At 43.5% G+C, this 16697-nt stretch overlaps 1 protein-coding gene across 1 annotated transcript in view; it reads right to left on the bottom strand.

Annotated features, from left to right (window-relative positions):
* Positions 1–1800: 1800 nt before the first annotated feature.
* The window catches only part of fgfr4 (fibroblast growth factor receptor 4), a 16718-nt gene continuing 1821 nt past the window's right edge, over positions 1801–16697 (bottom strand). Inside the window, exons 2-21 of the mRNA XM_079247163.1 lie at positions 15819–16035; positions 12820–13007; positions 12594–12738; positions 12416–12466; positions 11242–11511; positions 11056–11145; positions 10796–10962; positions 10554–10677; positions 9527–9717; positions 9202–9340; positions 8506–8699; positions 8221–8366; positions 7785–7906; positions 7584–7694; positions 7257–7447; positions 4789–4911; positions 4185–4255; positions 3931–4068; positions 3048–3153; positions 1801–2560 (exon numbers count right to left, since the gene is read on the bottom strand). Coding sequence (XP_079103289.1) covers positions 2384–2560; positions 3048–3153; positions 3931–4068; positions 4185–4255; positions 4789–4911; positions 7257–7447; positions 7584–7694; positions 7785–7906; positions 8221–8366; positions 8506–8699; positions 9202–9340; positions 9527–9717; positions 10554–10677; positions 10796–10962; positions 11056–11145; positions 11242–11511; positions 12416–12466; positions 12594–12738; positions 12820–13007; positions 15819–15906 — 2832 coding nt within the window. The 5' untranslated portion in view covers positions 15907–16035 and the 3' untranslated portion in view covers positions 1801–2383. The remainder of the gene's footprint in view (positions 2561–3047; positions 3154–3930; positions 4069–4184; positions 4256–4788; positions 4912–7256; positions 7448–7583; positions 7695–7784; positions 7907–8220; positions 8367–8505; positions 8700–9201; positions 9341–9526; positions 9718–10553; positions 10678–10795; positions 10963–11055; positions 11146–11241; positions 11512–12415; positions 12467–12593; positions 12739–12819; positions 13008–15818; positions 16036–16697) is intronic.

Genomic DNA, 16697 nt, shown 5'->3' with positions numbered 1-16697 from the left:
AACAATAAACAAATAAATTAGATATTTCTAAAATAATTCTCTTGATGAAATGTTGAAGAACGCTGTGATTGTTTTACAGTTGGTACCTGGGACCGCAGGAATGTATCAGGACACTCTGCGGATGGAAATGTGCGAGCGTCGCTGGGACCATAAGATGGCTGACAAACGTAATATTCAAGCAAACGAGAAGAGCAAATAAAAGAATCCCTCAGTGACAAACAGGAATGAAACCTTCTATTTATTTCCTTCCCAAGAGGCTTTGAGCCGCTCAGACAGATATAGACGGGTGACCAAAGCTGAGCTGCCGGGAGAGTTCAGAGCTGCAGGAAAATGTCAACTGATCACACGGTTTGATCTCTTTGTTGGAGATTTCCATCCACACAGCTGACAAAAGATGCTCTGTTTGTTTCTTAATTGTTTCGTCTGCAGCTGGAGTCAGGAGGCAGACTTGGTATTTCAGTCCACAGGGGAATAGTCTACAGCTGGTCCTGGTGGCAGAGGCAGAGCGGCCGATCTGAATTATTAAGATTTGTAATTTAAAGGATGGTGGCTGTGGGGATAAAGATAGGGACATTTGGGACAGAAGAAGAGACATTATCATAATAAGGGCCGCTTCATTTGCACACAAGCCCAAGCTAACCCCACAACACCACCCCCATAACTCCCTCTGGTCTGTAGTCACACCCATTAAGCCTGCAAAGCCTTCATTGTCCAGCCAGGCTGCGGACCTGAAGACCCCTCGCCAACAGATTGAGCTGGGTGACGGGTTACAGCCAGACAATGGAGGGTCCCTCCCCCTCCTCTTCTATTTGAAATCAATCACACAGGCTTTCACATTCAGAGCCCTCCCCTCCCTTGTCAGCAGTGACAGTGGGCTTGGACCAGCTCCCCACAGAGTGCTCATGGTAAACTGCCCGTCCTCCTTTAGGAGTCCCACCCTGGACAGCCATGTCTCATAAACAAAGTGTTGGGCGAAGACTGAAAGAACAGCGCTGTTGTCCCAATGTTTATGTGTTTGTTTACATGTATAAAGGAGTCTGTCTCATCGCTTTTGCGGCTTTGAGAAACTGATTTTATAACTTCAGAAAGGCATAAAACCTCCAGAAAACGTTTGTGGTCTTTGTCCAGCAAGAGAAACAATAACTGGGCGCCTTTTGGTATTTAACTAGAAACTGTTATTTTGGGCTGGAGGACGAAACACATTGCTGCAAAATGACAAATGGAGGGTTTCATTCCAAGATTTCCCAAGTTTAAGCCACGTCTAAAGATTCGATATCATTTTTTTTTTTTTTTTTAAACTGTTAAACTGTTGCATTTAAATTTCTATTGGAAAATTTATGCTTTTCAGTCCTGCAGTGACATAAGGGTTATTTTCTTTACAGAGGTTTTGGAGAAATCAATCATGCAAGACAATTATTAACATCATCTGCTGCTAGTTTGGGATTTGGGAGTGACTCCAGTCCTGTGGGATACAGATGAGCATGGTGGTGTTGTGCAAAGAAACCTGAACATGAAGACAACGTGACCACTGCAGCTGATTTGGCACTTTGAGATTAAATTCCTCTTTCCTTTTGTATCCAATACCTTCATGTCATCAGAATAATTTATAAAAAGGCAATTGTCTTTCTGTTGTTGATATGTACATACAATATTTTTATATTTTAATATATTCACAGGAAATCATCAGTTCAGGCACTTTGCTGCCACTACAGCAACTTCTTAGCATGATAAATCCTGAGATTTAAGACTGTTTTTCTTTTTAAATAAGCAACGCAAACGTAAAATAATCTTATAGAGAGATTTATATTCAACAATCAATTCTTACCTTTTCACCATAGCAAAATAAATCTTTTTTTTTTTTTTGTTGTTTTGTTTGTTTTTGTTAAAATGTCTGTATGACCAAGGTTGCGAGCCCTGGTTTGGTGACAGGAGATCCTCGTCCGTTGCCTCTTCAAGGCATTTTGAGAACCGGAGTTTCTTCTGTTGTGTTGAGTGCCGCAGTTTTTCAGCGTTAGAATACTTTTTAGGGGACAGTGCCAGAACAAATAGTCCAAAAGCTTTTTGTCCTCCCTCCTCTGCTTGTTTCGCAGCTCATGCTGAAACGCTTCTCTCCAAACCTCCACATTGTAATGACGCCCACTGGCCGCAGTGCTCTTTGTGCATATGCATGGTGTGTGTGTTTGTGTGAGTGTAAATGTCTATGAGTAATCTTAGAGCTTCGACTGGTGCCATGATGGAGATTCAATAAGAATAAAATATTTATCTTCAGAAATGCAGCAGTGGACCTTCAGTTTGGTGAGCAGTGGATCTGTTAGTTCACTCGACAACCCAAAGCAGCGTCTCGCCACACTATCGTTGCGTTTAGGTAAATGTGTGTGGGCGCCTATCGGAGCGCTGCCTTCATGTCTATCCGAGAGCGCACGTCCTGGTAGCCCAGAAGGCAAGGGTCGGTGGACAAGGCATCATGAGTGAAAACTGAGTCGTTGTCAGAGGAACAGGAGCTGGATGTGTCCTCACATGACGGGGAGTACTGTTCAAAAGGCGTGGAAAGGTCCAAGTACTGAGGAGGAGAGGGAGAGGAAATCAGAGAAAGGCAACTAAAGAAAATAAATCTGCATTAAAATGTGTGTGGAATTTAAATATTAGGTAGTAAAAGTAGAATCTGTCTAAGAACCCACATCACCCATAACTCAACCAGCTGTTTGGATGTGCTGCTTTCTTAATGGCGTCAACAACAGATGAGATGCAGATGGTTAAAATCTCCTGCTGCTGTTTCAGACCACTGAGTCAGTACAGACGACCGTCTCTAAGTTTTTTCTTAAATTCCTCAAAAAGTTAATAAAATAAAACAAGAACACGAACTGAGAAATTCTCAGCCGCTTGATTCTGTTTCTGTTGCATTAGATCAGAAATCTGCTTGATGTTCGCTCACTGAAGACATCTGGACTCAACGTCATCCATCAAGACGTTTGTAAACATGTCTCAGTGTGTGTGTGTGTGTGTGTGTGTGTGTGTGTGTGTGTGTGTGTGTGATGTTTGAAGCCCACCTCATCAGAGATAGACAGCAGAGCTTTGTCCAGCTCCTCCACCAGCTGCTTGAACGTCGGTCTCTGGATGGGAACGGCATGCCAGCATTCACGCATCAACATGTACCTGAAACAGCAAAAATGATTTAATCAACATCTGGCCTGAAGGACGGGTGTCCTTGAAGGCTGCTGTCCTGCAGCTCCTGGATGTTTCCTGCCGTACCACACCTCAGTCAGACTGAATGTGCAGAACTGGACAACAAGCTGTTAAGGAGACTCGTTTCGTTTGAATCAGGTGTGCTGGAGGAGAGACAACGTAAAGCTGCAGAACTGCGGCCTTCAAAGACCACAGCTGGACACATCTGGCCTAAAGAGATAACAGGATTGATGCTCAGCTCAGATGTAATAACTACCAAAACCTAGATACTGCAATGGACTGGCGAGCTGTCCAGGGTGTACCCTGCCTTTCACCCAAAGACTGCTGGGAAAGGCTCCAGTTTCCCCGCGACCCTTCATTAGATTAAGCGGTTAGAATAAAGAATGAATGAATGAAAACCTAGAACCATTTAGATAATGTTTTGTCATAAAAAAAAAAAAAAAAAAACCTTTATGAGTCTAGAGAAGCTCTCAGAGATCATTTTCATCAATGACCTGTTTCACAATTTTAGATAATGCGATCCACATTCCTTTCAACTCTAAAAGAACTTGTTCCCCATGTTCCTCCTCAGGACCAAGTTTCATGAGATCCTGCTTGGTAGCTTTTGGATTATCTCACCTACAACTGAACAAATTATCGACTCTGATGATGCCATTCCACACAGATGTCAGATCGCCCAATTTCAGCTAATGTAACCACTTCTACCAGTCTGTGTCAGGTCTGCTGGTAGTGGGAGCTCCTGCTTACAGTTCATGTGTGCAGTTGGAGGGTTTGTCCATCCGGTGTCCTTCCTTCAGCAGCTTGAAGAGCTCCTCAACTGGGATACCAGGGTAAGGGGAACCTCCCAGTGTGAAAATCTCCCACATGAGGACACCAAATGACCACCTGAACACAGATGAAAGAAGAAAACCAACAAACGATCATGACTTGTTCTTTTCGTTTTTGTCTAAGCAGAAAGGTTACGCTTTAGACAAGTGAATAGTACGAGAAGTTTAACTTACACATCACTCTGGTGTGTGTAGACTCGGTCGAACAAAGCTTCTGGTGCCATCCACTTGACCGGCAGACGGCCCTGCAGAGGAAACACCCCCCTGTTAGAGCCACACAGTGACTGCACTGCATAGTTCTGGATGTTTTCTTTCTCTTTCACCATTAACAGCTGTTAATAATTTCTTCCTCTGTCTCTCCATGCCTTCTCCTCATCCTCTTTTTTCTCATTAAGCTTCATTAAGTCTGCTGCCAGTCAGACGAAAACATCAAATATCTGTATTAAAGAGTATTAAAGTTGTGGGGAAAAAAAAAATAGGCCAAAGCAAACTGGCTGAGAGTTTTAAACAAGACTAAAAGATTTAACTCTTTTATTTATTTTATTTTGATATTTAAACTATTTAAACGGTTTGATTATATTAAAGATTGGAGACCAAAACTTTTCGGTTACTAATATTCAACTTGAACAAAGTGAATAAATATATTTTAAATGATTTTATGATGACAAACATCTTTTAGCTCGAATGAGGAGCAACAATTCTACTGAAAACATTGTTTTCCAGGCGAACTTCTCTGCAGAGAATTCCTGAAAATAAGCTGCTAGAAACTGTCACTCACATTGGTGGTTTTCTTGTAGTAGTCAATCTGGTGGACTCCTCTGGCCAGGCCAAAGTCAGCAATCTTCATCACATTGTCCTCCGTCACCAGAACGTTCCTGGCTGCCAGATCCCTGTGGATGCACTGCACAAGGAGAAAAGACACAAAAACAAACATGAGTTTCAGGCCAAACAGCAACGTCCTCAAGTCAGAGCAGCATGAAGCTTCAATGTTCAGGACTAAATATGCATAAAGTATTTTATAAATGACAAGAAGATGCAGTAATTCTTTAAAACATGCAAACATTAAAAGAAATAGGGTCTCAAAGGTTAAAACAGACTTCATCACAGGCTGAACCTTTGTAGACAAGCTTGCTTTAGTTAGTTCAGACTTTTTGAGGAAAGTTTCACAGCTTTTCTATGAATGTTTTCTGCTTTTGTTCCGTCCAGATGACCCCATGCTGCCTTGTTAATGTTGGGGAGAATTATCCCTCCATCAAACCTGTTACAATTGATTTTCAGTCCAGTTCTTGTGTCATTTAGCATTCCTGAGACCTTTTTTTCCATGTTTTCCTTCAATGGAGAACATTTCCGATGAGTCAACATCAACTGAAGGCCCAGATGCAGGTCTCAGGTCCCATGTCAGGTCTTTGCTGGACTGCCTGACTCATCTTCTTCTGTACTCCACTTAAAGTTAGATGTTAAGTGGATGTTACTGCTTAAGTAACATCCACTTAACTTAAGTTAGATGTTACTGCTTCGTCCATTGCAGAGTTAAGTGCCTTTTCTATGCTTATGAATTATAAGTTAAGAGTTAAAATGGCTTAACAAATAAAGAACACATTCCTCATAAGGTGTAGGTACAACAACTACACTGAAAATGAAAATTAAAAAAAAAAAAAAGCTGCAAATGCGGACAGAGAAACTGAAACACCTTCAGAAAGTCTGAAGAACTGTAGACTATTTACAAGATACAAGAATACTTTATCCAAAAAAATTTGGCTGATCAGAAGAAAAATATGAGAAAATGCTGAGTGGCTCCTTAATTTGCTGCTTCTCGCCCGATGATTGCTGGGATAGGCTCCAGCTTCCCTGAGACTCTTACTTTGACAAAGCGGTTCAGAAAAAGGACGGCTGGATGTAACAGGTCGAAAGACTTTTTTCTCCAGTATCCTGTTTTCCTATTTTTCTTTATTAATATATTATCTGTAAAGCTGTGCATAATTTCACATTACAGTCCATTCAGAAACATGAAGGAGAACAAAACTTCCGTTTTTAAATCCTAAATTTCTCTTTCAAATTCAGACATGTTCCTGCTTGCTATGAGTTGTGCTTTAAAAATACAAGACAGGGAAGGAAGAAACATTTTTTACTAATTTTCTCCAAAAAGGAAAATAATCAGGAGTCTAAAATCAACACAGGACTCAATTTAGTGAATTCCACAAAAATAAAAAAAACTCTTTATATAGAAATCCTGGAGTTTTAAGAAAAAACAACCATTGGGAGGGAAAAAAAGAAGGTCCTGTTTGCCCACACTGAATGCATGTCATTAAGTTTATTTTGGTTTTCATTTGAAATAGACGTGGTATTTGTGGGGACGTGCAAAATGAACCATTCTTGGTTTGTGGGTCTCCCCATAATGGAGGGTTACTTTCAGGCTCCAGCATTCTTAGGAAGCAGTAGAGCTAGAAACCTGATACCAGACGATGCCTCTGCTGCCTGTTTGCTAACAGATTTATGGCAGCGCTAAAAAGGACAAAAGCCCTGCAACCGAGGGGACGGACAGATAGACGGAGGAGAGTAAACAGGGTTGAAGCTGCAGCAGCTCGCAGCTCAGGAATGCCTGTCTGAGACACCGGCTGCCAGACAAAGAGACGTGTTGATAAGACACACACAAACAGAATGCATGCTGGGAAAATGAAAGGAATCAAAACACTGGGGTGAGGATGGGAAAGGAGGAAGAGGGCAGCGAGCGAAAGAAAGAAAGAACAGCTGGTGCTGCCTTTGAGACTCTGGAAAAGACAAATCCGTGCAAAATGCCCACATTTTACTGGATGAAGGAACTCGAGCCCTCTTGTTCAGCTATGATAGACGTTTCGGTTCTTGATTTCTGCAAAACGTTCTAAAATCTGTCTTTCAGTTCATGAATATATTTCTTGCATTAGGATACGGACATGCTTTGGTTGCATTTCAGGAGTAAAACCCCTCATGGAGGACAAGCAATGCTCTTAAAACGATGGCCATCATATTCAACAAGTTGAAGACTTAAACTGGATTTGTGATGTGTTAAATCAGTCATTGCTTACATTCCTCATGATTTCACATGATTTCAATATAAAAACTAAAATCAAGTGTGTGACACGAGTGCAACCGTAAATCACTGCAGAGCCTCCTCTTTATACTGACAATGCACTCTGATGCAGCCAGGAAGGGAGATTTACAGCCGTTCAAATGTTCAGATGTCATTTCCACTCTTTCAAGTGAACCCACCCTTTTAGAGGCCAGGTACTCCATCCCCCGGGCCACCTGGTAGGCACAGGAGAGCAGGTCTTTGAAGGTGAGCTGCTCCTCGGGCACTTTAGTCACATCAAAGGTGTAATCCATGCCTGGAGGTCGCCTGGCCCGCAGGTACTCCCTCAAACTGCCTTTGGAGGCATACTCCACCAGCACATACAGAGGCCCTGCGGAGGGAAACGCAAACAGGATGAAGGACGGGGGTTGTTTTTATTGTTACTTTAGCCTTGAGGTTTGACATCACCCTAGTTGAGGCTCTAGATTAGGTTCTGGGAGAAGGACAAAGGAGACACGGAAGCTTACCGTCCTGTGTGCAGACTCCCAGCAGGTTGATGATGTTCTTGTGTTTGTCCATCACCTTCATGAGCTCCATCTCTGAGATGAGGTCAGCCAGATCTTTGTCTGTGGCATCATCTGAAGTAAACATACGTCTTTAGACAAACAAGCCTCATGGATGGCAGAGTGAAGCTTGTAAGGTGTATTCTTCCACCACTCGTTTCCTACCTTTGAGCATCTTAACCGCCACGGTGGTGGCCTGGTCTGGGCTGTCCTTATTGATGCCGTAGGCCTCGGCCCTGACTACCTGACCAAAGCAGCCTTCTCCGAGAGGCTTGCCCAGCGTTAAACTACAGAGAGAAAGAGCAAACAGAAAAAGTATGTCCAGAGGAAAACTGTACAAATCCATAATTTAGACCTCTGGTTTCTTAAACTACATGTTGGAGAAAGCCAAAAATGAGCTGCAGGCTTGTTTAATTTTAGATCCCCACATGATTCGAGAGCTAAAATTTTACCGACTCCGGATCCCGACGGCCACGAGAAACTGCACTCGACATTTCAACGTTTGCCATTATGATCATTTCATCAGCTGAAGGTCACTTCAGTGTGCCACCTGGCTCTTCTTAGAGATAAAAGATGTGCATCTACAGAGCAGCAGACTTACTTCTCCCTCGGGAACTCCCACTCTGGATCGTAGGGCAACTCAAACTCCATGACACCAGCCAACATGGGGGAACAGCTGGACGAGAGGCGTGCCACTCTCATCAGAGACGCGCTGGACTTCCCGGATGAGTTGGACTCCACTGAGTACTAACAGAAAAGACGGGGCGATCTAATTAGTAGCCTTCATACGAATGTTTCACAGCTTTTAACTTCTGGCAATGACACACAATGCTTAATGTGAACTGCTATGCCTTCTGCAGACTTACTACATGTTGAGATGGCATACCTGTCTGCGGAGGGGAAACTTGGAAAGCTTCTGGACAGGAAGGGCATCAAATGGCTCCCGACTGGGATGGATCTGCATTCGGCACAACACCACGATGATGATGGCCATAATCAAAGCCAGGAATCCACAGGCGTAGATGATGATGTCTGTGTATTTGGTCTCCATGGTGTCCACAGTTTCTGATGCTTCCTCCTCTGCAGGAACAGATACGTTTTATTCAGTGCGGTCGCAATCGGAAACTTTACCCAAACTGTTCAACAAGTCAGAACACAAGAAAAAAACATGTAAATCAAACTGTTAAAAACACAATATAGCACTTTCTGCTACTTGTTCAGTGTATGATTCAGGTTTCCTTCTGTTGTTGTAAATGTTCAGACATATGTACAGACATAGAAGCTGCTGTCTGTACGCTGCTCCTGAAATGCTTTGTTTGTAATCCAAGCTTTCCATAATTTACTTAATGACATGTAACCGTGTTACACAGATGCATTTAGTGACCATTGACCTGCTTCATAAAAGGAAAATTTTCAGCTTTTCTTCAGTTTTTTGATCATTTAGATCACCCTGAGCCTATTAGGGGGCAGAAAAAGTCTCAACAGGAAACCACAAAAAACAAACAAACTATGAATCTGTAACACAATCGAGGTTCTTAAATGAAACTGTTTTCATGCAGCAGCTGTGTAGACTTCAGTTTACCTGAAAGGACAGTGAGCCAGGCAGACTGGTGGGCATATCCGATTGAATTTCCAGCAAGACATGTGTACTCTCCTGCATCCTCCAAGGTTACTTTGGACAGGTACAGAACCTCCACATCCGACATGTTCAAACTGCCAGTCTACATATCACAGAGTGCAAAATGAGGGCATTGATCAGTAAAACTAGAGCACAGTTCGGTTCATTTCCAGATGCAACAGAGCTGATATACATTTTTTTTAAGATACCTCAAGAGAAGCGAATAGAAAGTATGTCATCTGTCTTTGTATCTGTTTGACTGTTCATCTGTCCAACATCTGCTACCAACCTTGAGGACCTGAACGTAAGGAATCCCATCAGGACCATAGCGACTGCCGTTCCTTTCGATGTGTTTCAGCCACTGAATATGAGGCTGAGCGTCGCTGTAGACCTTGCAGTGGAACTGAACATCACTGCCTACCACTGCTGTGGTGTTGGCAGGTAAACCAGCTTGCAGAATGGGCCTGTGTGGGGAACGCTCTGCATTGGGAGGAAATCAGAAAAGGGAATGCAAAACAGAGCAAAGTGTTAGACTAAAGATTAATATCAAACTGATCTACTGTACATAAAGTCTAACAGCATTCCAAACATTAACATGAGTCCATTAATGCAGGATTTTCTAGTTTTCCTACTGCAAAAACATCAAGCTATTTAGCCATTTAGCAGCCGGCAAACATGACTGCTTTGTAAACAAATTTCTTAAAATACCCAGCAATTGTCACGGTCACCTTTAATGTGTCTGTGCTGGCTAAAGAACGGGAAGTGTCATATTAGGATGAAAACTGCGTCTGTTAGCATGCCTCTCTGTCACCGGTCTCTTTGATCTGTGGCCACTGTCGCTCTCTGATCTCGTTAGTCGTCTCGTTAGTCTCGACCCCCCCATCACCGTGGACTGAAACTGACCCCACAGCGGACACTCAGCAAACAAATGAACAAACAAACCGCAACCCTCCTGGATCTCTTGTCACAAATCAGGTAGAAAACCGGAGCAGACAACTGACTGTCCACGTCCTGTCTGTTACAGCAGATGCCAGGCACCCCAATCACCTTCTGTTCCCGGGCCCCCCCCCTCCACACACCCCAGTTATCTTCTGGCTCAAACGGGAGGCTCTGCTTTAAAGACACAATCTTCTTTCAACAAGTGTTGACTAATGCCCTCATTGCTGCCATGAGTTTATTCATCCTTATTACTCAGCACGTCAACACCTCTACTGCATTTCTGATGGAACGGAAGGTTTTCTCTTCTCAACACTTCATGTCTAACAGCTGTGTGTGCTCTGTTGATGATGTCAAAATGAGAAAATATGATATCTTACCCAAGACGTCGAGAACATAGCTGTGAGAGATGGAGCCATATTTGTTTTCCACCATACAGGTATAGTTTCCTCTGTCTGAGGGCACAACACTCTCCATCACCAGGCTCCAGTGCTGGTGTCTTAGCTAGCCAAATGAGACACAATACCATAAGTAGGGGATCGAATATAGCAGAATCTGGCATTTAACTTCTACTGACTTTATTCAGAATTTGGGAAATCCCAAAATTCAACCACTAACTCACCTTGATTCCACCAATGCGGTGCTCTCCTCTGAACTCACGACCATTCTTGAGCCAGCGGATGCTTGGCATTGGGTTGCCCATCGCAGGGCAGCGAAACTTAACAGTGTTGCCTGCGGGGACAGCATAAAGCTTCTTCTCCATACGCTGGGTGTGCGTCCAATAGGGACCTGCAGAGTCAAACAACAACCACCGAGGTGTTTGTCACAAAAGAAACCTTTTTTGAGTCAATGTCTTGACCAGAATCCAGAAAGATTGTGCACCTCTGGTGAAGTAAACTTGGTCATTTTCAATCTCAGCTGAGGAGTCCTCTAAGCCGTTGTCCTCGTCGTCGTCCCCTGACCCTAATGAGTCTGTAAAAACGTCGTGAAGAACACATGAAGCCAGAAATCTCGCAGCTGATGCCTCGCTTGCATGTTTTCTCCAATATTCAGAGTTAGGACTCGTACCTGCCACAGTGATGGTGAAGTTCCTCACTGGATTTTTGGTTCCTCGAAGAACACACACATACACGCCTGAATCCTCATATGTGACATCTGTGATTTCCAAGATGGCACTGCGCATTTGGATTCGAGGTGTAGGCAGAAGCCGGGCTCCCTCCTTGTACCAATTAACCGCCATGCCGGGCCGCATGTTAACGTCACAGCGCAACTTCAGGACATTGCCCGGCTCCAACAGAAGATGCTCTGTAGTGTCCTCACTAAGGTCCTCGAGAACTTCTGAAAGAAAACATGACATAACCACCCTGAAGTTCACACGTGTTTTCATGCGCCTTTTGTTTTGTGTCCTCTATGCCAGGGATCCCCAACCCTGGTCCTTAAGGGCCGGTGTCCTGCAGGTTTTCTGAGTGTCCCTGCTGGGACACGCCTGAGTGAGACTCAGACAAGCTCTGCACATGTCTGCTAAATACACACTGATTTGAATCAGGTGTGGTGCAGCAGGGACACTTGGAAAACATGCAGGACACCGATCCTTGTGGACCAGCATGGATGGTCCCTGCTCTTTACTGTTTCCCAAAATTTTCTCACATTTTGTATCTATTTTGCTTCATACACACCAGACCACATGAACAAACCTCACAACCACATCTCAAAACCATTCCCTCAACTATGACCTTCAACTCCTCAAACCCATTATCTCCCATCCCCACATACACACAAGCACAATGAAATTACCATGGAGACCAAAGGGTCTTAATGACCTGACCCTCCTCCACTCAACCCCTCCTTCCTACCCCCTCTTCTTCATCTTTTTGTTCCTTTGTGTAATATTGTGGGACTGAGAGTGATATAGCTTTTCCTATTTCACTTTCCTATCCCCCCCCTTTTCCTATTTCACTTCAGAACAGGGGCAAAAAGGGAAAAAAAAGAGTAAGAGGAGAGCTGAAGCTAATGAACATGTTGCAACGTGACAGTGGACAGAAAGTAAATCTTAGGGGTGGTAAAGGTTCACTGGAGATCCAAAGGAGCAAAAAGAGAGGAGTTCACCCTTTTCCAGCTCTCACATACAACCTCAGCTATTCTATCACCTTCTCACACCCAAAGTGATTTGACTTATTGTGATTATTTTAACACTTTGAGGTCAAGTTAAACTCTAGAAACATAAAATGTGAAATGAAATTACCTGAAGGGATTTCTGCAGCTGTCAGGTCCACAGTTTGGGAAATGACGGCACCTGAGGAAGAGAAAGTTTGAATGAAAAATGAAGGCGGTCACGTGATAAAATGAAGTCACAAGGAGCTCAAAGCTGGCAGGATAATGATATAACTGTAAATGTTAGCATCATGATAACAGTGGCATACCAGGCAGGACCTCCAGCCATGCTGACTGCCATGTTGGAACTGTCCCATGGAAGCTCTCAGCCACGCAGATGTACTCGCCCGCATCCTCCATAGTGATGTTGGTAAGATGGAGAGTGTTCACCTTGGACCCGTTGCTCTGCAGAGGCTGCACCGAGAGATTATTTTAACTTTTCAGAACATTTTAAACAGACATTAATTGCTCCCATGTCTGCAGATCTGTTCTTACTGTCAGGGCCTTGATGCGAGGTGGTCCTCCCTGGCTCCGCCCCGGGCCGCTGGCATCTGTCTTCAGCCACTGCACCTTGGTAGATGCTGGCCTGTGAATTTTACACACAAATTTCACCTGGCCCCCTACAACTCCCGTGGTGTTTTCTGGGTAACCTGGTACAATCAAAGGCCTGGACACTCGAAGATCTGGAGAACAGAAAAGGAGACAACGATGAAGAAGTTTCTCACTTGGTTTTCAGTCCTAAAATGAAAAAAATCTTTCTGGGAAAAGGAAGGGACTACTTGCTCTTGCCGACTGACCCTGCATCCTCGTTGGATGTTAGATGTTACTTTACAACGAATAAATAAGTCTGCAGTTTCAATTAGCTGCTGAAAACCATCATGGTCTCAAATCACCTGACTGAACCGGACAAAAATTGTCAAAACACATCCCGGTGTATTCAGTTTACCTCTAAAAGGTCCTGTAATACAAGTGCACGGTGTTCCTAAACAACTACCGACATTTAATGCTACCAGGAATTGGTGATAGAGTGCACTGATAACTCAGCCACCATGGTGTCACCATCAGCTACAGTGCCATCCATTCAGTGTGTCACTTGTCCATTTATGTGCTTGCACACTCACTTGTTGGAGCATATGTGAGCCCTGGATGGGGACCTTGCTCGCTGCTCAGTCACTCAGAACGAGCAATTTTCCAAGGCAATTTTCTGTCTGATTGCTTCCTGCGAGCGCTTAGTGAAAAAGCAATCTGTTCCCTTGTCAGAGTGAAGTGCAGCCTTTTTTTCTAATCACCCAGAGTGCATGCAGGTAATGCTTTCAGGAACAAATACACACTTACAAAAATCAGACAAGGTGATTAGTCAAATGAAGGAAAATAATTTAAAAAGAACATGCTGGAGGCTAGTTTTAAAGCAAACACATTCTGTTTAGATTGAGTCAAAAGTATTAAATCCCAACAGCTACTCCATGTTATCGACAGATGCAAACCTTAAAACAGCAGAACCAATAGCCAGAAATAAACACACACACACACACACACACCAATCATGCTAATGAACTTGCAGAGACAGGGACGGTGCCCTGGAGTTGAACTTGCAAAGGAGTGTGAATTGTCACCCAGAGGCGAGGGGGCAAACGCAACACAAAACACAACATAAACAAACTGCTTGGCTGGTGCGAGCTAGTCAGCCAGCCAGTCGGCCGGCCGCCTGGCAACTGAGGCCCGACATGGGACAATGAAGAAGCCTTGATGCCCCGACACAGGAAACCCATAGCAACGCAGTCCACCGGTATCCACCATCGACTCTGTAAGGTCAGTTTTAACACCAGAACGCTGACAGGATCCCTTTACTATTATCCAGTCTTGTGTCGGATCTTCAAGAAGAATTAGTGAAATGCATCCTGTATGAGGTCAGTCAGCAGCTGTGCAGCAGGTCAGTTACGGTTATGTAACTGCAGAGGTTTGGGGTCACATGCATGTTAGCAGAGCCACCGCATCAAGCAGTGCTTTTATCTGCAGGCTCAAGCGATGTTAGGCCTGCCGCAACTCATCCATTTAGAGAAAATGACTGATTTTTATGCTTTAAAAAAGAAAAGATTTTACCAGCTAATAAATTTAATTGGTTTTTTGTGTGTGTGTGTGTGTGTGTGTGTGTGTGTGTGTGTGTGTGTGTGTGTGTGTGTGTGTTGGATTTGCAGATATAAGTAAAGCAAAATATTACTTCATGGAGAAAACAACTGGTCAGGTTTGATTTATTATGTAATTGTGGAGGAAATATATAATATAATCAGAATTTTTTTGATGAAAGTAGAAAAAACAGTCGATTTATGATCACATTTCAGGCTTGTTATCTAATCAACAACTTGAATTATTTAGAGAGAAATGAAATCTTTACTAGCTTTCTTTTCCCTTCTCAATATTAAATCCCTACAGTGTGACGATGACATAAAACTACCCCACAAGGAGCCAAATCTGTTCACACACCATCAAATTATCAACAAATCAAAGCAGTTTTTTTTTCCCTTAAGGTTGAATAATCCCACAACACTGTTTAGTGCATATCATAAAAGCTGCAGATTTCTGTTTTTAGTCTTGCTTCCTGCACGTCTGAGGGTTTTTTTTTTTTTTTTTGCAGAGCCTCTTCCTGCACGCTGTTGTCTGAACAACAAGCCTCGGCTGGCCTTGATGGCCCCTGCAGTACAACGTGGGGCCACAGAGATGGGAGATGAGGTGCTTCTGTGCTTTAATGCTCTGAGGCAACAATCCATTTAGTCTTTCATCAGTCTGCGCACATCCTTATGAAAATGTCACTGTGAAGTCCTTTAATCTGACTTGAAAACTTTACGACTCTGAAGACACACAAGCGTCTAAATATTGGTCTGGTTTTAATCTGATATTTGGAGGAAGGATTGTGCTTTCCTTCCACAAACAACTGTAATGGAACTGCAGACCGACGGTGATCGGCTTGGAGCTTGAGCGGCTGTTTGTAAAGCATCAGTGAAAAACACCCCTGCCACCTCCCCACACACACACACACACACACACACACAGCCCCTCCTCATCCTCCACAGATGGCACGCAGCCAGGCAGATTTACACATCCGAGCCCCAGGGCTTCGGGTGGATCGGGTGGCGCACTTTACGGCAGCAAAACACTCCGAGCTTCTGACTTATTCGCTCCTTCCGAGCCTCAACCTCGGCCTCTCCTCATATTTTTGCCGTCACCTTCACTTCCTCCATGGCTGCTAAGAAACTTGATCTTTCTAAAAAGGGAAAGTCGACTGATCACAACACTTTTTTTTTTCCCCCCGAGCAGCCTCTTGGCTCCAGAGCAAATGTAGGCAACAGAAGGAGAAGATTCCCAAACATCCCAGCCACATGGGAATATAGGTTTTACATAAATCAAAACACTCAAATGTTGAGAGGAAAACTGTCCATTTGATGCATTTCAGAGCAGATATAACAATATTTTATAACTTCATATGCAAATATTCTTACCTTTAGTTCTCATCTCGTCAATCGCTCTGAGTGTGATTCTTTCCACCAAACAGAGCAGGAGAACACAGAACATACAGCCCTTCGCCATCTTCTAGATTTGATGCGTGTCTAATGATTAAAAGGAAGAAGAAGAAGTTGGAAGCCTGGAGTGGGCCTCACGCTCCAGTCCCTGGCATTGGCAAGTTCAGCAACCCACAAAAGTCTCTAAATCTGGATCCTGCAAAGACAAACAAACACAAGGCATACGGTTATCTGCTGATCAGCAACCTGATTCCTGATGGAGATCTGGCCGAGGGAGCCGCAAAAGACACAAACTTTTCTGTTCAGTTTTACACCAGATGGCAAAAACACAAACAATTGTCCAGCCAAACAGAGACAGAGAGAGTCTGTTTTGACTGTGAGCAGCTGTATTTTTAGCCAGATGTCTTGCTAACTGTCCCACTCATCTGTCTTACATTGTCCAGGCTCTCCTGCATTATGAATAAGGAGCAGGGCTGTTACTGCCTGTTGTTTGTCAATGGAGTTCAGTCTGTCCTGCGATAATGGACCCTTACTGGGAAAACACTTGAAACCTGCTTGGAAGCTGCAAAATATGAAGGAACAGCGGTGAAGATTTGACTAAGTCCTCAGGCTGAACGAGTGGGAATGAAAATAATGGCGGCTAAACGGTGAAACAGATGACTGGAGAAAACTAAGAAGCACAATTTTCTCCTTTTTGGGCTTTTTTTATTTCTCTTTTTAAATGAAATTTTTCAATTTGGTTGACAGTCCAGACAAAAATCAAGTCCCATAAATGATACAAATGTCCCTTAACATGTACTTATGGCATTTATTTCTTAATAGGGCCACCTGGAAATTCCCTATTGTTCAGTCTAAATC

The sequence above is a fragment of the Telmatherina bonti genome (genome assembly GCF_933228915.1).
Source record: "Telmatherina bonti genome assembly, chromosome: 10".
NCBI lineage: Eukaryota > Metazoa > Chordata > Actinopteri > Atheriniformes > Telmatherinidae > Telmatherina > Telmatherina bonti.
The sequence above is the reverse complement of the archived record's forward strand: the minus strand, read 5'-3'. Positions and strand labels throughout refer to the sequence as shown.